General features: G+C 39.3%; 1 protein-coding gene across 2 annotated transcripts in view; it reads right to left on the reverse strand.

Moving 5' to 3' along the window:
* The window catches only part of VTI1A (vesicle transport through interaction with t-SNAREs 1A), a 252,761-nt gene that overhangs the window by 99 nt on the left and 225,577 nt on the right, over positions 1–27,085 (reverse strand). The window contains exon 8 of one of the 2 annotated variants that reach the window (XM_042817703.1): positions 1–1,002. This exon is cut by the window's left edge and continues 99 nt beyond it. In XM_042817703.1, the coding sequence (XP_042673637.1) occupies positions 909–1,002 (94 nt within the window). In that variant the 3' untranslated portion in view covers positions 1–908. The remainder of the gene's footprint in view (positions 1,003–27,085) is intronic. The other variant, XM_042817704.1, reaches the window with a different exon arrangement.

A 27,085-nucleotide genomic window follows, 5' to 3' on the forward strand; every position in this document is an offset into this window, starting at 1 on the left:
TATTAGACTGAAGATATTTTCACCTGGTGTCAACACAGGCCAATACGCAAAATCTAGATTTTGGGTTAATGCGCAGTGATCACGTGTTTGTCACTGGATCTCTGTTTAATCAACAATGAATAGATTAATATCTTTATACATTTTTAATAAAGGTCTGGCATGTACACTTGGTAGCACATATATCAACACTGGAAGATTCGAAACAGATTCAGCATATGGGCCGCGGTCACAACTATGTTTTCAGCAAGTGATGCTTTATCATGATCTACATGAAAACAGAATTGTTTTGAATAAGCAGAAAAGAAAGTTCAAAGTTAAAAAAAAAAAAAAGTTAAATAGTGTGTTGGATCCACATCAGATATCAAACATCTTCTAGGTTGCTCACTTTTTACAACTACCATTCCTAACCAGCTTACATCTATTACAATGATTCATGATCAGTAGTTAGTTACAGGAGACAGGTTCACTTTCTACATCATTGGTCTGCGCTTCACTTATATTCTGTATCACATAAGGTCAGGTACTGCTTGATATTCATACACCCCACATAGCACAAGAAAAGTGCAAAGATCCCCTTTAGCTGTCTAAACTCTTGCAGTTTACATGCCAATTGTCTGGGGTAGAATTGGACATGTTAGGCCTTTCGATATCGGAGCAAGCCCCCCCAAATGAATATTAAGATTCCAAAAACACTCAGATGAAGACAAAAAAAAAAAAAAAAAAGGAGAAAAATAATCAACGCCACATGCCATCAACTATGCCATCAATAACATAAAGTATTTTACACCACTTGCACCTGAGTTGAATAGTGGAAAAGAGAAGGAGACTCTGTCAGTGCAAGAGAATGATTCATGTGACCACTTTGTCTTAATTACTCAGAACAAGCAGTTTGTTGCAGAATAAAGATATCAGCGTCCCTGGACAGAAAAAAAAATAGCTGCTGCGGTGGTGAGGATGATGAAGACTGCCAGAACAACGATCAAAATTCGGTTTTGGATGATCCTGGAAAAAAGCAGAAGAGATAAAAAAAAAACCACAGTGAAAACAGTGGAAAATATGTTAAACAATGTAAAGAGGTACAAGGATAAATATCATGGAGAAAAGGCACAGGGCCACAAATTTAGGTTTTCCAACACCATTCTGCATATCCTGACTGTTTTCACTTCTTTCCATTTCCAGTACTCTACGTATCTCTTTATGAAGCTATTTAATTCGACTTTGGGGTTAAAGAAAGAATGAACTTTTCCTTAATTATGCATACAGATACACACGTATTAGAACTGAAATGCATCATGCTACTATTAACATTAACTTTCTAAAACAAATTACACTATCAGTCCTCAGTTGATGCAGTCCATGCAGGGTGCTCTGTAGTAGTAAATACCATTACATTTTCAACACTATTCTAAAAGCTTTTTTTTTCTGTTTTAAATCTGAAAGGAAACTTTATTAACTTTCAAGGGATTTTATTATTAGGGTACAACGTTTCAAGGAAACACATGTCAATGAGGTACTTACTTGTACTAAAATACCAAGGGAAAAGTATGAAAGATAGTTTTGAAGAAAAGGATGATATAAAGAAGCAAGTGTCAAACTGTGAAGCTTATGTTGTAAAAACACCTCCGTCTCTGTAGCATACCTTTACTTATGGTAATAGACAAATGTTGCATTTACTATTTTGCATAAGAAAGGGGAAATTTGTGATAATACAAAGATACTAGAAGTAGTATCCTGATACCATGTAATCATTTCTGGGAGAAATCCCTGCTTCTAAAATCAGACATCGTACGGGTCGAGATTTGGCCTGAAATTAATAGGTCATTTAAAATGAAAAAATCAATTAACAATGGAATTTGAGATATTTTACAGAAGGATTCTGAACTGTAAGAACCCAGTGTTTGTTATTCTGTTCTCACAGAGGAGGAAGGATATTTTCATAGGCTCTCTGTGACACAGGAACTTTTGCAAGACATATTTGTATGTGAACCATATCATCAGAATTGGAGAGAGACAGCAAAAAACCAAACCCAAACCAACAACGGAAGAACCCCAAGTTATTTTTGTTCTTATTTTATTGTGGGTTGTTGGGTTTTTTTTGTGCTTCTGTAAAACAGAACAAAACAAAGCTTTTACCAACCAAATAATGGTAAAAGTAAAACGGCGTCTTGTGAAACGTACTGACTGCAAGTCTCAAAGTTGAGAAGGAATGTAATGTGCAAAAACTGAACATATTTCATGCAGTGAGAGGGGACAGAAACTAGAGAGCAGAGGGGAGTTTTCCTTGGAAAGCGTTTTTCATTTGGATGTGGGTGGATATACATATAAATTATACTGGAAAGTGGAAGGAAAAATACAGTTTTAACCTACTCCAGCTCCCCCCATGCTTACCCCCCACCTAACGAAAAAGCAGCAAATGGATGGATGCAAACTGTCACATCAGACAGACACCCTCCCCTGTGACACTCTAAAAGGACTAGCTCTCTATCCTCCTGACAGGTTACAAAATGATCACATTTGCTGACACGTCTTCCGCAAAACTGCTTTAGTGTTTGTGTCCACTTTCCTAGCAGGAGATGAATGGGCTGCTTTGTCCTCATTTATCACTTAAAGCTGAACTAAGATCTGTCTCGTTTATTTTTCCCTTCCTCACTAGAAAGGCTCAACCACAGCATTAATTCTTTTGCGATGACAGCTAATTCAAACTTAACAGGCAATATTTACTCTGCCAAAAGGATGAGGAGGAGGGAGGGATGTTTCTCACTCTCAAGAAAGAAAAAGAAAAAAAGGGGAGAAAAAAAAGTAGAGGGCTAACAAAATAAAGCTAATTAAGAGCTTTTGGTTCTTGTTGGTTTGCACTTCAGTTTAACACCTGAACTTACAAGCTTCCATTCTGTGGCAGGGTGTGACATTCTCTGCCAAACACCTGACAACAAACGATCCACCCAGGCAAATGCATGAAAACCAGAACATATATTTACTCACTCAGCCTCATCACTCCTGAAAAGATACTCAGCAAAACTGAAACTCAGCAGTGAAATAGATTAAAAGCATGAAAAGTTTTAAAACATTCAGCCTTAAGTAATACACAGTGCAGCTGGCTTGACAACCATTTTATTTGTGGGATGTGGGCCCCAAGGCATCCATAATGCTAATTTACAAAGGATTAACTGTGAGTGAAACTCGCTTAATCTAACACATAGTTAGGCAAAGGCATACATAACATACCAAGTGTTTAAATCAACTCCTATCTCTGGCCCACCGGAAGAGCATTTCATCACCTGAGATTTAAAATTACAAAAAAAATCAGAGGAAAAAAGAAAGGTACCAAATCCTCCAAAAAACTTTATTTTCAATGCTCCGTCAGTGCACACCACGTTGCAAGATTATTTAATCGGTGTCCACGTTCCTAAAATCCTCATCAAGAGAGCATTGAGCATGGCATGCTGCCACCTGTATCTGCTAATTGAAGGTTCACTTACAGCGAGAATCTAGGAAATACATATCAAAGTTCAATTTCTAGGAATCTGAATTAGTCTGCACACTGCAGCAAAAGAATATCATATTAGAAGGAACAAATTAATCATGAAATAGGATGGATGTTATCAACAGACTCCTACACTGAAGCATTATATACTTTTAATATTCAAGCCCATAGTTAAAGATTAATTTTATATCTTTTTTTTTTTTTTTAAAAAAAGTATAACATTAAGTTTTACTGTTTTACTTTCAAGTGAGGAAGTAAGATTAAGCGAACTGCAAAGTGTCGGGAGGATGGGGCTCCAAGAGAGGCAGCCAGCAGCAGAATAGACCCATGGAGGGGTGAGCAAGTGGGATGTCTGAGGCTGGTGCTGGGAGCAGCCTGCTCAGGTGGAAGACACCAGTTCTGGGTGTCAGATTTCCCATCTCCAAGTCAGTGGGCAAGGGCAACCCTTTGGAATAAATAAAATATCAAGAGGAAATGGGGATTGGAGTGATAGATAGACTGCAGTCAAGCCAGCTCACAGCGGTAGAACAATGGTTGGCATTGGCAGGACCCATCTGTAGAGGAGCCTATAGTACTGTCACAGCCAGACACTGCCAGTGGGCATTGCTCTAGGCAAAGCAGCAAGGAATTTAAGTGGGGGAGGGAGTGATCATACCAAAGGGAAAGAAAATGGAGCCTAATACTCACTACAAAAAAATCCCAAAGGCTAACATGCTCACAAGAAGCAGATGATATTCTTTTATCTCTACTACACCTTAAATTCAACAAAATCTGGTGAACGAGGAAGCCCAGTTTCTTCTTTGAAAATGCAAAGCATGTTTACAGGGTAAATAATTTAAGAAAGAATATGTACTTGAAAGAAGACACCCATTGAAACATCCATGGCTAAAATGCCTGAAGGCAAAAACTTGTGCATTTGCATGCTGCATTTTATTAAGTTAGCACACTGTAGCTTTAAAAGAATGCATGGCCAAATTAAGAGGAATGTGTGACTGAAACATCAAGGATTCCTCAAGTTTACATTATGAATCATAGCACTGTTGATATGAGATGAATTAACCATTTAGTCGATGCAGCTTATGCACTGAATTCACACCAAGTTCTGCTGGAGCCCGGCGTGCTGGAGCTCGTTAACAGCCAATATCTGCTGCTCCTTTCATACTCAGGACTCCAAGAGCACAAGGGCTCATTCTGCTTTTAGTTAGAAGAGATGAAAAATCTGTGCTTTTAAACCAAGCTCCATCTAGTTTATCATGGACAGCAGCCCAAAACGTTTGGGTGCAAAACCACACAGAAACAGTAACTAAAGCACATGCAAGGGTAGCATTAAGCGACGCATGAAAAGAGCCTGCTGGACTAACACTCTGGGCTATCAGAGCAGAAAGTGCATCCTGCTCCTGCTTCTTCTGCTCCTCCTTTCTAAACGCCTGACCCGACTTCCTGGCTTCTCACCACTGGAGCTGCCTCTGGAGCTCATGCCAGCTGTGTTCTACAGCTGATCAACCACACGGGCTGCTTTCCTTCCTGGGAAGAGGGATCACCTGCTCTCACATATATAGAGATCACTGCTTTGGAGAACAAGTCCCACAGCCTTTTCCAAACACTGACATCCTCGGCAAATCACCCATAGTCATTCCATGCCAGATATTGTGCTGCCTTTCCACACTGTGAAAACCCAAATGATTCTCCCTTCTCGGTAGCTTCATACACATGCACACACAATGTCTCTAACTCTATTTGTGCAGTGTTTAGATCTGTGTCTTATAAACACAAAGCAGTTTCCCAATAAGCTTTTGCAAACCTTACATTAAGGATGCCAACCGTGTTTAAACCTTTTTACAAACCTGCATTCATTAGCAGGGAAGTGCACGACATCTATATGGGTTCAGCCTGATGTCTTGCACATGTCTTAGTGCCTGATTGACCAGCACTGAATAATGATGCCTTGCCATTAAGCACTGATGGTACAATAACAATTGTCATGAAAATTAGCAATCATGGTTACATGTTAACTAAATACAGATATACAAGAACCAGCGCAGACTCTGGGTGCATCAAGAGTTTCGTGTGCTTAACTTGAAATAATGAAGACCACAAATAAAATACTGCAAAAATGTCTTACAGAAGCTCAACTTCAACACTGATACAAATAAAAAAAAATGCAAATGGCTTGGGAGATCAGTTAACACACATTCATTACAACACAGCTCTTTATCCTTAAAGAAAATGTTTTGAAAAAGAGTGTCCTCAAGAACACAGACTGATTGATGACGGAGCACTGTCCAACAGTGTTTCACTGTAATACACGTATTTAAGATTTAACTAGAAGTGATTCCTATGAGGTAATTGGGCAGAAAGGCTTGTTCTTTGTATGAAAGAACACATTTTAGATGGTCACTTCAAATTACATTTTGGGTACCCTTTCATTTGTAATCCACAGGTTTACAACGTGACATGATAAAACAACTAACATGATAAAAAAAGAAAGGTGCATATAAATTGGTGATGACTTTTAAATGCCCAGTATTCATGATTCAAAAAAAACACAAAGTGAAGGTCTAGCCATACAGCCAAATACACAGCAGCATTTGGGAAATAAATATCAGCAAATATGAATTTAAAGTCATACAGCCATACTCAATTACCTTCTGGGACACACACCATTATTGCTATATGTAAGGACATCCTCGTTACTATCTATCAGGAGCTTTCAGATCGAAGCACTAGAGCCAACACAGGGGAATAAAATGTTATGATTGGTAAAGCAAAGCCTTAGATACATAATGATAAATCTCTAAGTTCAGGGTATCTGGGGGCTATTTGAGTGATTATTCATCTTTCCCATCTTTCGGTTTAAGAATGCTTTTCTTAAATAAAAGCAGCTGAAAAGAACTAGACAGGCTGTGGGAAAACTTAAAGACGTGGCAACCTACTGAAATAAAAGTGTAAGAGAACTATGTCTAGCAAAATTACAGCTGGTTGGAAATGATTTGAGATGTTACATCATTAACAGAAATTAGAAAACAGAAATTCTATCAGTGAAAAAATACCAGTGTAACTGCATACAACTCCTTAGCCCTCTTTGAGTTGATGTTAGAAAAAGTACTTGGAAAATTTTCAAGGTTTTTTCCACCCTACCAAAACTCTGAAAATAAGGCCAAGTTCTTTGTGTTCTCCAGGTGAGCAGGACCAATTCCATTGTAATTGACATTGCATATTTAAAAGTGAAAAGGCTCTGCAGGGTGGCAGAGAGTGAATAGGACTCCCCATGGCTTACTTCTTGCCAAAAAGACCATATTGCCTGGGCTCCCCCAGTCTGGAGACCAACCGCTCCCAATAGGAGCCTGCATCCTGGTCCCCGAATTCCCTCCTGAAGGAGTCTCCTCTTACCCTTGGGCTAATGGCTCTACTTTCTTATGCGTAAATCCTCTTGAAAACCCATTAAAATTGCTGAAAACTGAGCTGATAATGAGATTAAAGACTCAGAAACAGAGAATAAAAAAAGATGACATTTTTCTAGGCAAATAGCAGGGTGTTCTGAAAGAGACTGGCCTTACAAAGTGACTAAGATATTGTTGGTAGGTCTGAGAAGTTTTGCAGAGATACATGCTCTAGTTTAAAGATCAGTCTTAAGGACTGGAGCCATGCACTTATAAAAGCATGGATACCAATCTCTAGTTACAATATTACACTCAAACCACATCAATGTCTTTCCACCTGGGCCATGAATGAAAGAATGAATCATGTAATAACAGGTGCAGGAAGGTAGACATACTATCCAACTGTAAACATCAAAATTACATCTAGCTAATCTCTCTCAGTTCCCTGTCTATATGAGCTACAGTCTTGCTCTGAACTGCCTTCTCTTTTTCCTGCTCATATGCTCAGAACAAGTCAGTTAAGTAGCTAGTTTAGTTAGGCACATATTAGGTAGGGATGAACTCCTCAAAGCTCAAAGATGTGGTCCAAGAGAGAATGACAGTTTCCCAACACCAAATTTGTTTGGAGAAAGCTTGTTAGCTCTGAAGGCAAAATCATCCACCAAAGGTTTTACCATATTGTAAAATGTCTGCAAACTCCCATAAATCAGAAAAAAAAAAAAAAAAAAAAAACCCACCAAAAAACAACAAACACTAGAGAGGTGAAACTCAAACATAAAGCAGTAGATTTCATCAGTAATTAGACAAAAAGTACCTTGATTCACCATCTTTTCATGGACTCCTAGTTTCATAGAAGCTCTGAACAGAGTCAAATGCAACTCCCTCTTGACAGGAATTTTGGAGGAGCAGAAGATGGGAACCAGGCTCAAGGAACTATATTTTGTCACCTTCTGACAATCTTACCATTAAGACTGTAAAGTAAAATAAATTTTACGGTATTTGGTAGTTAAAACACTTACTAATTATGAACAGAAATCTTGTAATAGATAGCAAATGTGGCAAAAGCGAATGAACAGCACTGAAATATTTTTTGTGGTGTTATTTGGTGGCCATCAGGATCATGACTATTATAGCTTGCACGAGTTCTGTCTCCATGAGCTGGCAATCTCAGGAAGTACAAAGAATACACAGGAGACCACAAGAATCCAGGGGGAATAAGTGGATAACAGCTTGATTGAAGTGGCCTGGGAAGGCAGGATATCTACAGAAATGTCTGAAAGACAAATGTATGAAGACATCAGCATGTGAAGTGCAAGAACACAGATAGTCTGGAAGAGGACCTCATGGACTGTGGCAGCTAGGATATAAGGCAAAAGGAAGGATACTGTATATCTTCGACTAGCTGGGGTTTTACTCGCTGCCTACCTTTAGAACATATGGGGAGGTATTTTTGAAAGATGAAAAGCTCCCTTCTGCTCAGGAGAGTCCCTGACAGAGAGCATTTCTCTGCACTAACCTCTGTGACACAACTTCAGCTTTCTCCTGTCCCCATGTTTGCTCCTTCCACGGAGGGAACAAATTAGATTATTACTGTCATTAGGAGGAACAGCGGGTGGCTTCCAGGGCCATGGAAACTCCGCAACCAAAACTGGAGATAGATTAATTCATTTCATGCAAAGCAAAGGCAACACCAGATCTCTCCGGCAAGTCTAAAGGAAGATCATGTGCAGTGGCAACTGCAAGTGGAAGGAGTCAAGGTTGCATTAATCTCCAACCAGCCTTTCTCAGGGTACTGGAGTGTCAAGAAGAACAAATGATACATTTAGTCACCTGAGCATGACTAAGAACCATAGGCCTCAGCAAGCATTATGAGTGCTTTAGAAGGAGCTCTGAGGGAGGGCAGATAGCCCAGCTGTCAGAGTAATGGCATTCTTGAGCACATTGGCTGCATGTGGCCCTCGTCTCCAAATGGTAAATAGGGAAGAAAAAAAAAAACAAACCAACAAAACCACCCTAACCCAACCCCCTCAAAGCTAAAGCAATTACTTATTCAGCAGATGAAACTATGCAAACTATAAAATGACAAGAACATACATGATCACACATTGGCTTTCACAATAAATACAGTTAAGTTTACATTCTGTCCAATTTAAGGAAAGGAAAAATGTCTCAGTCTGCATTTTATCAACTTCCGTAATCATTAGATCGCACTAAAATATATACATCTTATATGGATAAAAGGAAGCAACATCTTTCACCTTGCCTCACTTTAATAACTACAGCTTTGAGGTGTGGTGAAGCTGGAGACTGGACATCATTTTGTTTATATTGCTTTCTCCTTATCACACTATATTTGACTGGGCGTCTTTTTGTATAGAAAGTTTGCTACAATTGCCTTAACAATGTTGACCTCTTTTGTAAAAACCTGAAGGCATCTGCAGCTATTGTTCCTGAAGATGTGCTCTCCAAAATGTTACCATTTCATGGCACCTCTCCAACGACAGAATGGAATTTTTTTTGTATATATTCTTTTTTTTTTTTTTTTTTTTTTTTTTTTCAAATGCTATAAGAGAAAGGAAAACAATCATGGCTAAGGCCATTTGTGAGATGGCATTAAAAGAGCCTACTCTGAGACAGATAAAAATAATGAGAATCTTTCTGTCAAGAAGGATTTAGAAAATATCACTAGCATTATTAAAATTTAATTTTTTACTGTGCTTTTTGGTTCCCCCTTTTCCAGTGATAATGAGCAGGACTGCACACCTCCACATTGCTAGTACTTGTTTTGAGCAATAAATTCAGCCTTCCAGTCTGAAGACATTTCAGACAACAATTTTGACTGCTATAGGCTTATTTTTCAACCTGTCCTGTGCTTTGAGTCTTCCTATAAAAACCAGTTCATAAGCTAATTTTCCACAAGGCCGGTGGAACAAATAAAAATCAATTTTTGCCCAACTGGTTCTGAGAAAACCTGGGAATAGTGAAGACAGAACAGTGAAAAATAAAAAGAATCGATGTATTCACAAAAGGTTTACCTGATAGAGAACTATCAAATTAGTTGACAGGAGATACTTGCCACTATTAGAGTATTTTCTTTTCAGCATGTTACAGTATTTCTATTAGGGGAGCAGAAATGCCTCTACTTTGTTATGACCTCAGACACCTTGGTTTAATAACCACTCCGAGCCTCCATGCATTCTGTAAAGCTACAGGGCACAAAGTCAAAGTGCAGAAGTATTCGCAGATCTTGCAACCGGAGGGACCTACAGGCCCAACCCGGCTTAGGGTGGGTGTAAGTTTTGATGATCTCAGAGAAAGAGCAAAGATTCCTGCCTCCGTGAACACAGGGAGATATTCATGACCTCAGGCCAACCTTGTCAAGAGGAATTTGGTCCATCAAGAAGGGAAAAAATTGTAAAACACTGCCCAGACTTTTCTCCCCAGCTGAAAAGAAAACCCAAATGTTCAGGAGAACACTGAAGACCAGTCAGTTTAATACCTCTTGGAGAGCAGAACGCAAATTTCTCCAAAATAGGAATCCCATTCTAAGACTTCCAAACTTTCAGAACTCCAAGTACAAAGCAGAACATAGGCTTTAATACTGCGGTTCAGTCCCTTTCATAATCCTCTCCACTAATAAGGCAAACGCTTTTGAAACGGTGATAGTGAGATGGATGGTTGCTTATGTCTGTCTGTCTGCAGTCAGGAAAACATGTCTGAAAAACCAACTGAAGAACAGAATCTGCTTTTTGCTACAAATTAAACATCACTCCAGTGGAAATAGTACAAATCTGTAATTTCCATGCTTAAGTATTAGGGAAGCTATTTTTAAGTAGCTGTAATCTTCACCATAGTACGCAGCATTTTATACACTCCTTCATTTTTATGAGTTTGCATTAAAATGTGACTCATTTTAACAGGAAAAAAAAAAAAAGATTAAGTATGTCAATCTGAAGCAAAGCTGCACATTACCTATTTTAAAATATTGTAACACCATGGAGACATCATTTCTGAGGCCAAACAAAACATTACTCAATAAAGAAATGGCATGAAATATAAAATATTCAGCAGAGGAAGGGTACTTGGAGTTAAGCAGTTTCACTGTCACTAAACAGCACCACAATAAATAATATGCATTCAAAAAAAAAAAAAAAAAGAATTCCTGTTCTTCACTACTCAAGATGTAGCACCTTAGTCTTGGAAACTAATACAGATACCAGTCATCTACTTAAGCACATGCAGGGAGAAACTAAAAACACCACACGTTTTGATTGTGAATCTCCTACAACTGATGTTAATTTGCTTATGATATCTGCCTGATTTAGAGCTAATCTTCGGTAAATTAACTCCTAATGCTGTCTGAAATAATCCTCTTAATGCTGGTCTGTCTTGAGTACTTTGTATCAAATACCATGAAATACGCAAGCATAAACAAGGCATGCAGTATTTGCAGTGCTGTTGGCTGCTCTCAAATATTTGCTGTGGGGCTCAACTGTGCCATGAAGACACAAGTGTGGTGCAGAGCAGTGCTGCCCTGGGGCAGCTCCGGGAAGGCACAGGGGCGTGTTGCTCCGGCTGTCCCTTTCACAGGGGTCAGGATGCCAGGACTGTGTCCAACTGCTGTTGGCTGCCTCAGAGAAGAGATGCTCTTTGCTCTGTACAAAATGGTGCAGGAAGTGCAACTCCATATTCCAAACCTCCCACCTCCAGCAGCACATGGTAATGAGGAAAAGCAAACAGTTTGGGCTTTGAGATTTCAGAATGACAAGATGGGTATTAAATGGCACTAATTATCAGCTGGAAGCCTAATTTGACAACTGGTTTGAAAAGAGAAAGACAGATGATTTCATTTCTTCAGATGGAGAAATATTTTAAGGGTATTGCTTCAACACTGGTCAACATAATTATTATTGTCAGTGTGCAAACTCTGTATTCAAAAATATATTTTTTCCACTAAATCCAACGGAACAATTTTCTCCCCCCAAATTAATTTAATGATACAGCTGAAAACCTAATTGATATTTGTGAGCAATGCCATTCCAACATATTATTTTCTCAATTTTTGAAACATAAATGGCAGCCACAAGTTTGACTGAATGGACTTCTTTATGTTTTAACAGGCTGTTTATTGGCCCAGACTCCAACATGTAATAAGCACAATTGCAAGATACATTTTTAATTGAAAAATTCATGTATTTTTACCATGAAAATAAATAAAAGGCAACTTTGTCATGTAAAAGGCTTTAAAATTTTTTTATATGTGGAATGTTGTTTAGAAATTATATGCTCACCATAGCAAATGCTTTTAGGAGGTTATTAAAAGAAAAAAGGTATATATTGTTTAAATCATACTTTATTGGAGCTTGCTTTTTCAGTTCGTTAAAGAACAGATAAAGCACAGTGATCAGTGAGCCGTATGTGTCCAACAGCCCTTCAAGAGTCTTGTGGAAATGTATAAAACAAGCAGTGATACAATCCTTTGCCAAACACCATCATAAATTTTTTATTTGGCAGCTAACATTCTCACTAGTTTTCTTGGCAGCAATTGGGACCTTTAGCAAGAAAGGTGCAGGAGAAAAATACCTTGTTTAGAGATGTTTTCAACACTTTCTGGGATTTTTCAGAACTTCTGCCTGCAGCACATTTTACAACCATGGTCTCCAGTCACCTGATGAGTAGGTGGTGGTTTTAAACTTTTTTTTTAATATAGACAGCCTTCTACCCCCCTCTGGCCTTCAGCCTCCGATGTGAGTGTGGAGGGGGGCTGATGTGCTCCGCAGAGATACAAGCAGTTGCTCTTCTCTGTCTAGACAAAAAACTGAAAATAATATCAGAATGTACCTCTCATTGCTCCTGATACTATCTGTATCTGATTCCCTGACAACAGAGATAAATGAAAAGCAAACATATGCTGACTACTTGTGCATTACTTCTTTGGAGATCTCTGCAGAAAAGCTGGTCACAGGTGCAGAGCCTGGTCAGCAGTGGGCTGCCTCATCCACAGAAGAGTGGGACAGAGTACCCAGATCTGCTCTTCAAGGAGTTGCTTTTTGTTTGTTTTCTAAGATGTACTGTACTTGACATCTGATTCACAGCTTTCCTGAGCACACACAGGTTTGCCAGTGCATTGTCTGTGTGCAAACACGGCTCCAGCAGTGCACTGGTTTGGGTTACATGGGATGGAATCACACAGTGGGCTCTCACCAGTTCACTTACAGAGCAGATGTTTTATTTTATGGAGTTTCACTGCTTCAGAATAGAAATAAGGTTAGCCTATTCCGCATCTCAGCAACTTCCTCCAAAAGTTTCACAACTAGGAGACACATTTCAGCCCTTCGCATGGACATGAAGGAAACAGTTTGTCTTAACCAGATGTGGCCCAGGAAAGGTACATTTTCCCCACTTGTTTCAAGTTGGAATTTACTTTTAAGACAGCATAAATTGCTTTAAACACAGGCTTAATGAAAGTGATGATGCTACACTTGCAAAGGCAACCCAATTGGCTTTCCCACAGCTTGTGCTCCAGTTTTGGCTCTCTTGTTTACTAGGGCCATCATCCACCCAAAACCTTTAAAGAGCACACACAGACATCTAGTGGCTGGTGAAAACACTGCAAGCAAGTCATTCTATCTGAGACAGCTCCACCGGAGACACTGAAGTTATGCCAGGTATGAGTGAAGCTAATTTCGTTGCTTACAACTACAGATGGGCAGTCAAACAGGAGAGAACTGCTCTCTTTGTGCCATCCCATGTAGTCACGCTGCCTCTGGTAAGAAAGCTGCTCACTTGACAACTCTGTCTTCCCAAATTTCCCTCAGCACTAATTCATTTTAATTCACAGTCTGAGCTACTTGCGCCTTTGCATTTCTCTCTCCTTGCTATTATTTTGTTGTACTCAAAAATGGAGGGGTTTAACTGTGCAGTATCATCTGAGAGACAGGCTTTCTGAGTGAAACTTCACACAGTGGAACTCTAAGGAAAGCCACAGAGCAAAACGATTTTACAGGAAACAAAATACACACGAGATGAAAAATACCCAGCCGATAATAAATTCTAAATTGCTGCTGGAGGAATCTGATTTGATCTACAACCCGCATCCATCAATGGAAGGATGCCTATAACTTCGGTGGGGTGCGAGTCCCACATCTGCAAAGGAGATCAGGAGACACGGTTTTGCACAAGGCTGTAAGAACCCAGTGCCCCGATCCTGCTCTCACTTACACCAGTTTGAATCAAGCGGTACTCAGTGGTGTCATAACCCTGTACATCTGTGTCAGACCCTGTGTTGCAAGGGCAAGGCTGATGCCAGGAATGCAAAACAGATGTTCCTTTCCCAATGTTTTCTTGTTGTCGTTTCAGTTGTTTTCGCTGGGTTCTGTTTTGGTTTTGGTCGGCAGGACTTTTCAGAGGGCAGACTGGAGCAGCGTTTCTGCCTCTTCCCTTTCATTTTGTGTGCGTGTGTGAATATGCACACAGCCTTAGTTGCAACTGGGAAAAATCTGTGTTTTTTTCTCTTTTTTCAACTTCATTTGAGCTATGCTCTGTTCCCTTGGGGCAAAGTGAAAGGTAGCTATTTGCGGATGGGAAAAAGGGCTTTTGTGAATAGCAAAACTGCATCACCGAGCAGCTTAAGAAAAAGATTTTTTGAAGTTATTTTTACTACTATTTTAAGAGGAAATGGGGATAAATATATCTTTTTTGCATGTTGACTCATTAACAAATTTGGCAATAAACACTTTATAATTAAGTCCACTGGTTTACTGCTGTCCAGAAGTTTCTCAGTACTCTTTGCACAGACGGTTTTGGAAAAAGCAGAACTCAGAAACAGCAAAAGGCAACTCCCAGCAGCTTGCTCAAGCAAATCTATCAGAGGCTTAAACTCACTTCTGAGCACTGAAATTTGAGATGCCGTATCAAATAAGCAGTTCTTTTTCCCCGAAGAGAAGAAACTGGGTGTAGCTAACCTAGTGCATAATAGGTTTATTCTCATTCACAAAACAGGAATTACTTTATGGCCCCAAAGTAAAACTAGTGCAGAAATATACTAGCAGATTTGCTGCAGATGTGCGCTGTGACACGTATGCAGAGAATCTGCTATTAATCACATGCTAAGATTTTAATATTATGTAGGGTAATGCAGGCAATCATTATGGTGAAGGTTCTGGATTCATAAAAGCCTAACCCACAAATGGGTCTTTTAAATTTAATACGTTTGAGCTCACTCTCACACTGCACCAGTTGAATTCCCTGCTTCAACCCCCACCCCGCACGCCGTTACATACATTTATTTCAATATCTATTGTGTGATTCTTTTTGTGTTGGTGCTCGGCTTCTTTCACTGTGACACATGACAGTTGTTGGTGAAAGTGCAGCTTTTCAATTCTTCCCTTTGCCAGACTATGACAGGAATGTCCTTGTTAGAGGGGTTGTTTGTGAGACCTCTGGATCTGCTTCTAGCGCAGGAAATGGTCTGGCTCAAATGCTGGAAAAGCCATCCTTCACCTGAACCCTTCAAAATGTGTGTCCGAACAGAACTAGAACCTATGTATCCGTACCCGGGTTAGGATTACTATGGACAATTATACCGTGAAAATGCATTATTCTGACAAAGCAATCAATCACATTATTTCTCACAATTTCAGTTCACCCCTAAAATTTTCCTTACCTCCATAGCCAGCTGGATATTATATTACCAAAGCTGTTGAAAGGGTGTAACACTAACCATGAAGCCAAAGGCCACTAAAACTATGCAATGCATAAATTTTTATTGTTTGCTCAGCATTGAAATCTCATTAGGGCTCATAACTCATCGGCACACTGCAAACATTTGCATCTGCTGATCATGAGAACTTAGAAGGAATGTACACCTTTGGCTAATTTACTTGTAATGTTTTCAGATGATACTCCGTGCGTGTTGCTTTTTACTTCCCTTTAAAAAAATTCCTCACACAGTTGCAATTGGAATGTCCACTTTTTAAACTAAACTTTCATTAGCAGTTTCTCAAGGTTGTTCTGTTGCTGGCAATGTTCATGATCATCATTTTACAAAAGCTTCATTTGACTTAGTATTCAGGACAGTCATTGTTTGAAAACTGTGCCCCATAGAGCATTTTGCTTCATTCATCCTTTTTGCTTTATGCAGTCACATTTTAATTAGATTAAAATTTGTCCTCCAATTAGCTTTCATTAAAGTATATAGTTTACAGCAAAAATCTCCACTGAGTTGTGCTTCAAAACTGTGCCTAAAGTTTAAAATTAAATAACTGTGCAAATGAAGTGATTATGAAGATTATTACTATGCAAAAAACATCAGTCACTTCTTGGTTTACTTATACATTTAACTCCGTAATTTATTTTGCCAACTTCAATACCTCTGTGTTCTCCAGAGTAGTAATCATAATAATATCTTGCAGTTACAGGATACCTTTCATTCCTAAGGATCCTCAGGGGCCTGATTCTGCAACCCTTATGCACATCGGCAGCTCTGCTGAAGTCCTTGAAATGATCTGAATCAGTGCTCCTTGCTCCATGTGCACCAAACCCAGCTACAGGTCAAGTGTTCCCATACCCATGGAGCACAACTATTACGTAAAAAGTACTTTTCCCTACTGCTGGGTGAGATGTAGCAGCTCTTCAATGGCATGCGGTTACAAGACTCACCACTTTAAATGAGGGTGTGAAGACAGTTACTCCACCTGAGTTAAAACTGAAGAGAAAACTGAGAATGTCGTTATCCAAATCGGAAATGACTCAGTACAACACGGGCTACATCACCCGTGTCACTCGTGTCTTCAGATTCAACACCGCCAAGTATCACATGCCCAGTTGGTGATGCTTCCTGCACATGCAAATGTACTATGTGCTGAAAGCTATATAAAGTTTACAGTTTGCAAGACTGATCCTACAACCAGACGGGCATTTGTTCTGGAGCGATCTCCCAGTGGAACGCATGGGACAGTGCATTGGAGCAGAGCTCCGCAGAAACGGATCTGTTTGCAGGAAATTCTCTTCCAATAGCAAAGAGCTATTCCAATAGCTATAAATATATACTCATATAAAAAAAAATAATAAATGAGAGCGAGAGAAAGACAGAGAGATGCAGCCAACATTTAAAAACTAAAAATAGAGAGAGACACTTGGGTTACAAAAACAGGGACTTGTCTTTGCTCTAGCAACATTTTTGTGATAGGAGGAACAGAGCTGAAAACAAATATTTTACTGTAAATGAAATGTGGTTTAAAGCCATGAGAGAGCAACTTCAGCAAAATGCAGCAGTGTACAAACAGTGTTTCCTATTTACTCATGCGCTAATTGGTTGAATCATTACTAAGTCTTCACATTACTGAGTTAAATAGCATTATTCCCACTTAGTAGATGGCAGAACTAAAGATTAAGGGTGTCAAAGGCTAGAAGGGAGCTTATAGTTTAAATGTTCTGACTCCAAGCCTTGTACTCAAGCCAAAACCATGCTTCTAAGATGCAAAGCATCCAGCAGCAATACTAATTTTAGGAGTCATGCTCAGGTCTGTCCTCCTCCCTCTGCTCCCATTTCCTCTTGGTGTTCATTTCTGCCGTCACATTGCAGCATGCCAACCTCAGCTGTGCTGATTCAACAGCTTGTGGGTCCATGTGATGAATCAGATCAAGGAATTGATCCAGGACAAAAAAAGAAAAAAGCAAGAAGTAGAGACTGGGAGAGCAGAGCTGTTCTGCACAGGATCAATTCAATTTCAAGACACTGACACTAGAACTCTAGAGACAGGCAGTGAGTAGTTTTGGGGGCAGAAGATCCCACTGTTGATGCTGATAGTTTCGAATCACAGAATTGAAGCTCAAACCATCCAGAAATCTTCAAATTTTCCTCTTTTTTTTTCTCAAATAGCATTTTTTATATACTATACTACCTCTGTACAAGAAATTAGCAGAAGGCAATTCAGAAAATGGAAGTACTTCACTCTCCTCAATTAAAACCCCAAAAACCAAATTCACCCTCTAAGTTATATTGACGAGAACACAGAAATACTGCTCCATTTCCTCAGTGGAGTTGTCGTGTTTCAGAAAACACAGACAAACTAGCCATGCTTTACGTCAAGAGTGCATTTACAAATACTTTACAAAGGATTTAGATGATTAAACATGTACTGAGACAGTTAATAAAATTTAGGGCTATTTTGGAATTCTCCAAATCAAATGATTGTTTGCAATCCTGGTTACTGCTTTCTACCTTAGGTTGAGCTCTAATGCACACCATCACAACATTCTGTTAATTCTTAATAAATTAGTTATGTTAGCAAAATTGAAAAACAAACAAACAAACAAAAAAAGCCCAAATCCTACGTGAAGTAATGCATTAAATAATCAGGACTTTGAGACTTTTAGGATAAATGAATCAGATCCAAGAGTCAGATATTTGGAGGTAGTTAGCCAGCCCGTGCCGTGAATTAGACACATCATGGCCCTTAAAAATCTCAGCCCTCATCACCACATATGCGGGAATTATGCAATTTTAAAAAGTTGGCCAAGTGTCATCTGAAAAGGCACAAATGCTGAAGTAATTGCAACAGCTGAGGAACACATCTTTTCTTCGACAAAACATCAGCATCATGACAGGATGCTTAAAGCTCCAGCGCTTCATGCTGCTAGTGGAAAAAAAAAAAAAGCCTAACAATAGAAGCCTCAAGGAATGCTAAATATAATTGGTATCCGTACAAAGTACAGCATGCTCTGTTAGAAAAGAATATAAATTATTTCTCGTGAGTTTACTCAGTCATTTTAAGCAGGTTCTTCTTTTAATAGTTTTTACATGGTGCTGGACACATGGAACATTTTTAATGGAGAAATAATCTTAGTTTACTTTTTACTGCTACGTGATTTATAAGGTTAAAAAAAAAAAAAGGTATCTATTCTGGTCGTATATTTGGTGCTATTTTTGCCTAGGAATGGAAACTCAAAGTGGAAATAGAGCCATTCATTCACACTTACAGGATGACATCCCGTTGACAGGCATGCAAACTTGGAAAGGTGCTACACAGTCACTCTTAAAATACTACTCCATATTTTTTTCCTTCTAAGCTTCAATTAAGTAAACTTTAAAGAGGGATCAGTACTTCATTAAGGCTAAGGGTTCATCGTTTGCAAGGGATCATCTTTCAGAAGTACAAAGACAGAAAAGTCAAGGCACTAACTACTGAATAAACTGTTTTCACAACAGAAGTGGCACCTTCAAGCCACTCTATAGAGAGATGCTGTGCTGCTGCACATCTACTCACTCAGATTTTGATTTTAAAGATCATTCCCTACTACCATCAGAAAGGTCATCAATCTTTTCTGTGAGGGATTTGGTTATATGTGGTTATATCTGTCTGTATATATACAGATATTTTAATTTGGAGAAAACGAAAATCATAAAAGGCATGGAAACACAGTTGAGGTGGATATGTTCGCAGATTCTAATACAGCTGGAACACTGTTGGTGCTAATGAGACCTTAACAAGTGATCCTTGTCTGGCATGCTGTACAAAACAAACTACACTCAAATCCAAACAGAAAAACAGGCAACCTCAAACCTCCTGAATTTGTTGACTTGAGCTTACAAGTCTTATTGGAGCTTGTTCTCAAGCTTGCTTCCAAAAATCACCCAAAATTGGAAGGACCTTTATAGTGGGAAGAAAGGAAGGAAAAGTTTCCACGTAAGACCTGGCATTTCAAAATGGTAGATAGAGCAACCGAGCCCTAGAGGGTCTTGTCAAATTCCTACAAGAACAGTTCATAAGACTTCAGGTCTATCATAACTAAATCAAAATGTCAGGACTCAGAAGCCACACCATAAATCATGCACTCTGAGATCTAGGTACATAATCCTTTGCCTTTCCTTTCTGTTGGGCTTCTGCAGTCCTGTGCATGCCTCTGCAAAGCCAATAAACACATGCTTTCCCTTCTTGCATACAGAGAAAACCTCAGCTAGTCCCAAATTTTAATGATTTTAAATGATGTGTTCTGTCACTCCTTTTCCACCAACATTCTTGTTTTCTTGCTGATTGTAGAAAAGCCTTTGACCTGCTCATGAAAACACCATTTCTATTTCTGTCATCCCAAGTTAACAAATGAGGAGAAAGGAAACTCCTGTGTCACTCCAAAGCTTCACCTTCTGAGTTCCCCTGCCTCATCACAGCACTAGTCCTCTAAAGTAAAGCCAGCAATAAAGGGCTGAAGCTTCAATGAGACATCAGCACTTGCTTAAATGGTATTCCAAATCATAGGCTAAATGGCGGTCAGCAAGAGCAGATATTTACTTCGTGCAGACTCTCTGGATACAATGGATTTATGGCTGCCAATTCTAAACAAGGCTGCTATTGTCTCTTCACATTTTATCTACCTCCATTATTCATTTATGTTGATTTTGATTGATGAAGACAGTTTAAAAAAGGAGGGGAGAAGGGAGGAAGGGGAGAGAATACTTCAACTGCTTGGTCTGTAATTTCTGTGAATCTACAGTTCATACTGGAAGAAAGTTACTCGAAAGAAATGTCAACTTGCACATTTTGGGAAGAATGTTTCCTTTTGCCTTTCTTTCTTCTAATTGAAATATAGGAAGCAGGGCACAAGCAGTGCTTGTGATACATATCTGATCACTGTAGATACAGCATTTCACACTGCCATCAGACAGGAAAATCAGTGTTATTCTTTTTAATGAACAAGTGTTAAGACTTCAGCAAAACCTCTTTTACGTATTTACTTCCTATGCCTCAGCTAATTAAGTTTTAGGCTGGCTTGATCTGCCAAAAACTGCTTGGATCACAGAGTTGAACCTAAGCAGAGTAGATACAAAGTGAAAGCATCTGTCAGAAAGTCACTCTGATGACTGTGGGGAAGTCATAAAGAAGAGGCCCAGCTTTTGCTGTTTTACTTCCAGATACATGGTATTTACTGACCTCTCATTAAAATATCCTGACAGAATACTGATAGTTCCTAATCTGATACATTTATTTCCATGGGAGTCCATGGCTGAGGCCTAAAAAGAAAGAGATTCCTGAGAGTCATTCAAATTCTGTTCACTCCTCCCAAAGTTTTAAGTGAGCTTCTAAGCAAGCACTACAAACTTGCAAGCTCTCTGCTTACTTACGGGAAAAAAAGAAAATCGAATGCATTCACCACATTCTCGTATCTCCCTACTCAAAGATCTGTCCCAGCTATGCTGACTGTAATGTTCACTTGATTGCCCATGGCCAAGGGCAGCCTAGTACTCAGTTGAATATTTGGTTGCAGGATTTCCTTTCTAGTTCCACCCCTTTCAATGCTTTAAATAGTATGAAGGAATTATAATACTGCAAGAGAAGAGAAAAAAAAAAAAAAAAAAAAAGGACAGATAAATTGTTAATAGACTGTTTCCAGATATCAGTCACTGTCCTGTTAAAGAATCAAACCCTCTCTTGAAATTTTTGTGTTTGAAATACTGGTCTTTTACAATGACTGACTTTTCAGGAAGAGGACTTTGCTCCTTGCTATTAGCTTTGAGAATCTGTGGTTACAAACAGTATGTGTAAAAAGGAAAACTTGAATTCCAAGAACAAACAGACAAGGGAAGGAAGAGTCTGTGGAACTGCTGAATACACAGAAGCTTGTTGCTTCACTACTTCGTTCATTCTACAAGGCATAATTACATCTGTCTTTTTTAATATTACATGGTTCTTATTATTACTTTCTGTACCATCTTTCATGTTTCAAGGGAGTAGTCCTGCTCCTAAGCTTATTGTAATTACTCTGTATTTCTGCAGAGCTCTAATGGCAACTCCTGTTGATGGACACAAGAACGTGTGCAAAATCAACCAGTTCTGGTTTTGAAACTCCTATCTTCACAATTTTGACTTTTCAAAATGATCTGCTCTTAATACAATGCAAGTTGTTGTCAAAGGCTGTCAAATAAACGATAAAGCTCTCAGGAAGTAAACATCTCTCCTCTAGTAGATTTGTATATATTTCTGCAAAAGAAAAGAATTCTGAAAGTAAATAAACACATGGGAGGATTAGAGAAGCAATAAACAAAAGCATTTCCGCATTTTGAATTTAAGACAAGAGGAGCCTCTTTCCAGCCACTGCCAGGAAATATTATTGCACCAAGATGAAGTTTGTGCTGTCTAGAATATTATTCAATGCTAAGGCATATGTGTAAGTACACATACGTACATGCACGCACACACACTACATGCACACCCCCATTCAAAATTCAAATCAGGTTTCAAACATGCCATTAAGGACAGCCGAGCAGAGCATTTTAATACTTGTTAGAACAAACACAGGCACAGGATTCTTTTTTGTTGTTGTTGTTGTTGTTTCTGTTTCAAGATGATGAAGCTAATGCTGAAACCTTTCAGTCCCAATGAAGGAGTTTACAGGGTTCTTGATCCCTGTACCCCACCTTGATTCTCCTGCAATCCCTCTGAAAGCTTTAAAACAGTCTCCAGCATCAACATGGTACAGAGCCTGTTGAACATGCTGATCTGCTCATGATTACTCTTTGCCACTGTAAAACAATCTAACTCCTCAAGTGAATGGAGTCTGTAGAAACAATGGTGTTATTGACTTGTTGCTCCAGCTCTATTTAGTTATTACCCTCGAGGCCACAATCAATAGACTTTGCACCAAGTCAGCCTAATAAATCCCAGGCTTTCACTGGAGCTTTGCCAGGAACTGCTAGAAAATCTATGGCAGTCAAACACTTAGAGTATGAATAACATAGAAAGCTGTACTGACAGCTGTATAAATTAATTAACAAGGAATGTTCTTATTCTTTTAAGAAGATCATAATGCACGTTTACCATGATTTAAGGAGTCACAGGTAGAGCAACAGAAAAATTACCTTTGTGCTTTCCTTTTAAATACAAATCAAATGTAATTAAAAACATAACAGCTTCAGATTACCTTTTCCTCCCTTTGATTATTGGATGTGCAAAAATCTGCACTCACATTACTGCAGCAGCCATTTAATTACTCCAAGTTTTATTTAAAAAGGAACCTACCCAGCAAACACTGAATGCTTAGCGTAAACAGTGCAGGCATTTTAACTTGATAAATGTTGATTGTTGTGCGTTTGTGTTACCATATCCTGCATCTGCAATGGGGATTTAAATCCTGTTTGTAATACGGTGATTAAAACAGAAACAAATAGAAGAGGAGGAAACAGTTGTTCAAGTAAGAGGTTGTCACTGGTGAATTCTAGGTTCTTTCAGTTCCTCCTGTAATAAGCAAATATTCTGCAGACTCAGCTCTGAGGCTCCTGATCGCAGCGTCCCAAGATGCACCGAACCTACTGTAGCAAGAGCTTGGTGCCAGCCCAGAACAAAAGAATCTCCTTTTCGCACGTTGAAAACAAATGTAGCAGATCAATAGGCTCTTTCAACTGATTTGTTGCCCCAGTGGTACTTTCTGGGAGCATTCAGCTTTCCTAATGAGGGTCACGGCTTTGATGAGAAGCAACAAGCCGGGGTCAGGCAGCCAGCTGGTCTGGCACTTGACACTCGCTGCGCAACGAAGGTGTGTGATTGTGTGCACAACCTCCAGGCAGAGACAAATGTTGAAGACTGAGTCGTGGCAGTCTTTGCTTTGTTGGGAAGGGATGGAAAGCTTAGACAATCAGTACGAGCTACTATTAGCCTAGAAACATGAGATTCATCCGCTTCATGTGTTGGCAGCACTGATGTCACAGGCAATGTGAGAGTCAGAGCAGAGTGGGGCTTTTCCCCTCTGCTCTACACAATCGTGATTGAGATCAGTACTTGCTAACCTGCCCATCACTTGGGTGGGTGCACCAAGCATCTCACTATACCACCTAACTTAGGTGTTCAACCCAGCTTGCTCCTACTGACAGCCTGGGGAGGGCTTGGTGACAGCAACCAAACCAGTTCACCTGAGGAGAAGGCAGTGAGGAGACATGGCATAGGCACCTTCAGCTGGATCGTAAGGTGTGATCATGCTCTTAGGTATCCTTCACCCCTGTGCCCAAAGAACCCTGAAGACAGACACCACAACCATAGCAGTCTGATCAGATTAGCTTTCCTCAGACAACGTGGCCTCCTGTGGTCACTTCAGTACTGCTTGCCATCAGCAGAGAGGAAGAAATGAAGTTCATTTCATCGCTCTCAGTTCCTCTCCTCTGTGGATAAAATCCTCAATTTCTGTTTCAATCCCCCTGCCCCAAAAGGACTTAAGATTTGTTTTTGGGGAAAAAAAAAGTTACACTTTGCATTTATAACCAAACCTCAAAGGCAACTGATTCCACCACTGAAGGAACTTCAAGGTTACTCCATTGCTGCTGAAATCTCATTTCTCCCTTTCTTTGCATTCTAAGTATATTTCATAACTTTGTTTTAAAATATCCCTTTCTATATAGTCAATTGTAAGGCACAAAACATAACTTCTCTTTCACGAGGCCAATATCCAAAATTGTGTCACTGGAAACTCTGTTCATATCTAGAAGTCTAGAGGGCGAGATGTGTGAGAAGCAGCTGATGGTTTGTTTACATCCTAGCATTCGCTACTAGTAGTAGGGTGATAGCTCACAACACACAAAGCAATGCAATGCTAGCATCAGTCAATACATTAAAGAGAGAGACTGAGCAAATAGGACCTGCCAAAAGCAACAATACTGAATCTAGTGCAGGCATCCCTTTTCCTTCTGAGTCAGTTTTTGCAGCAAGCTCCACCATGTTCTCATGAAGCACTGTACCGCTGGAAATAGCTCTGCTTTCCTGACGAAACGTAAAACTAAGTTCCTGGTCTTTTGGGAGTCATTAAAGATCCTGAGATAAAAGTGAATCTCATTAGCCAATTCTAAGAAACTCATACGAAGAGGAACTTCAGAAGAAGGGATAGTTGTTTATAAATGCAGCAGTGCAAAATTTCTTGAAGTTCTTGCCCAAATTCTGCATCTGACCTCGAAACTCTTTTTTCATGTACTGATTTGACAGTCTTATTTTTAAGAACTGCAACAACTGCCCACATTAGCAATCTCATAACAGTACTTTTTTTCTTGTACATAACTTGTACATGAATAAGAACAGTAATTCCTAGGCATACAGCCACTGCAAGGTAAAACTTCCAGTACATTGCATCATTCTACAAAATACTGCCTGCTAGACTACTCTGTAATTGCTTTTACTTCTTGAAATAATCACCTCTGAAATCTCCGTTTGGATTTTGGCAGGTGACAATCCCAAGGGGTACCACTGCAGTGGCCAACTACTCATCCCCTTCCTTTGTTCAGCTTTCTTTTTTCGCATATTTGAGGGCTGGCCCTAAGAATTTGACCAGTAGCAGGCAGCCCTGTGATGGAGCAGATTTAGAGCATGAGAAACGGAAATGGAAATAGAGAACAGTTGAAAAAATCCACTTTAATTTGATTTTGGTTTTCTGAAAAACAGTCCCATGCTTAAACGCATTTCTAGTGAAGGACCTTAAAAGTTGTACAGCCACTTTGGTTGTTTTTCTAAATTCAAACATGTGATATCTCACTTTAATCTTAACTGCTTCTTAAGGTGATAACACTGAGCAATGTGGCTCTAGAACGTATAGGCCAAAGAGAAGCAGGAAATGTTTTTCTTTCCAGCAGATCTACAGAGGTTTAACAAAAAGAAACTCTCTTGAGCATGACACTAGTGCTGAAAATAAATGATAATATTGCTTGGGGCTGGGTTTTCAGTGACTTGTTCCTTTCTGTCGAACATTCTGCAGCTAATTGACTTTGGAAAAGAATCCGTGGAAAGCTGGTATGGCCTGGCCTGCTTTAATTGGGGTGGCGCCCACCAATAGTTTCTCAGGATCAGGGAAAAGGCATCCTCCCTCCAAGACAGGCTGCTATTTACTTGTGTTTCTTCAAAATTCTTTCGTCATGATAGACCGGATCAACCCAATCTAAATGTTTTGATCTGTTACATATGTGGAAAATGAGATACTGGCACATGCACAAAAAGCAGCTGCTTTCTAAGTGCAGCATCTTAATGACCTCTATACAGAGCACAGGGGCAAGTGAATTAGTCCTCTACCAATGGAGACAGCTTTACCATCCAGTCTCCATGTAATATGGGAAAGGAAACTCAATGCCTGCCTTAAATGATGGAATTAAGCTAGATGTAACTTGCAAATTGATTAATTTTCTCAGCAGACTGAGATTGATCTAAGTTTTCTCTTTTGTGCTGTAAGTACTCTACGCTTGTCCTGATGCAAGCTGGCTAAAATAAATTAGCTAGTGTGGAATAAATTTAAAGGGACACTGACAGATCTAATTTAGCCCCAAATTAAAGATAAAAGTGAGAACAATACAAAATAAATATTAAAAGTCAGTCAGGAAGAAAAAGAAATGTTTTTGTGAGATTTCTTATAAAGAAATAATTTTCATTTAAATAATATTTGCAACCTGCAATTGAGTTCTGTGGTGAAGGTGAAATCACATTCAGCTAGGTGACACTAGTAAGCCTATTGCAGCTCTTCAACTGCAACCACCGACAGCAAACAAAGAAATGCAATGTTTCTAAGCAGTGATTCAAAGTTGGTCAAATACGCTGCAGTCTTGCTAGCCTAATATTTTAGAGATACACATAAACTTTTAAAATATTTTAAAATATCCCTGTGATTATAGACAATATGATCACTCCTGCCATGATTGCTTTGATCCAGGGTACCACGTTGCCAAAGTTCTTCCTGTACTGATGCACTAACCAAGGCCCCCAGAAATCCATGTACTCCACTATCAGCTTCACCTGTTGGCAATGACTCTGGAAAGAAGCAGTTCTGTGGGCTCATAAATCTGACCCAACATGCCTGAACTAAGACAGGAGAAAAGAGTTCATTTAAATTCACGTGACAAACAGTTTAAACTAACTGATTTTGTGCCAGTTTAAAACAGTTCCCCAATCTTATTCCTGTTTCAACTTCAGAATATGCATGTGTATTAAAAAGCAGACACATACAAGTTTTGAGTTTTGTATGATCACACTTTCCCACCTCACTTTCTGTTCCCTTGGCCACCAAGCAATGTGAAACTTGTAGCTGCATGGGGAGCTCACCCAGCAGTGTGACTGGGTGCAGTACCTCCAGTGATGGGAACTCAGGAAAATGTGCATGCCTTGCTTGCCATTGTATGAAGTAAGATCTGTGGCATCCATACCATAAATGATTTGCCACCCCTCATTAGAATTTAAGTTACTAAATGAGTGCAGAACTTTCACAT

The sequence above is a fragment of the Centrocercus urophasianus genome, unplaced genomic scaffold (genome assembly GCF_019232065.1).
Source record: "Centrocercus urophasianus isolate 14NV4802_14NV808 unplaced genomic scaffold, USGS_Curo_1.0 seq_17, whole genome shotgun sequence".
Taxonomy (NCBI): Eukaryota; Metazoa; Chordata; class Aves; order Galliformes; family Phasianidae; genus Centrocercus; species Centrocercus urophasianus.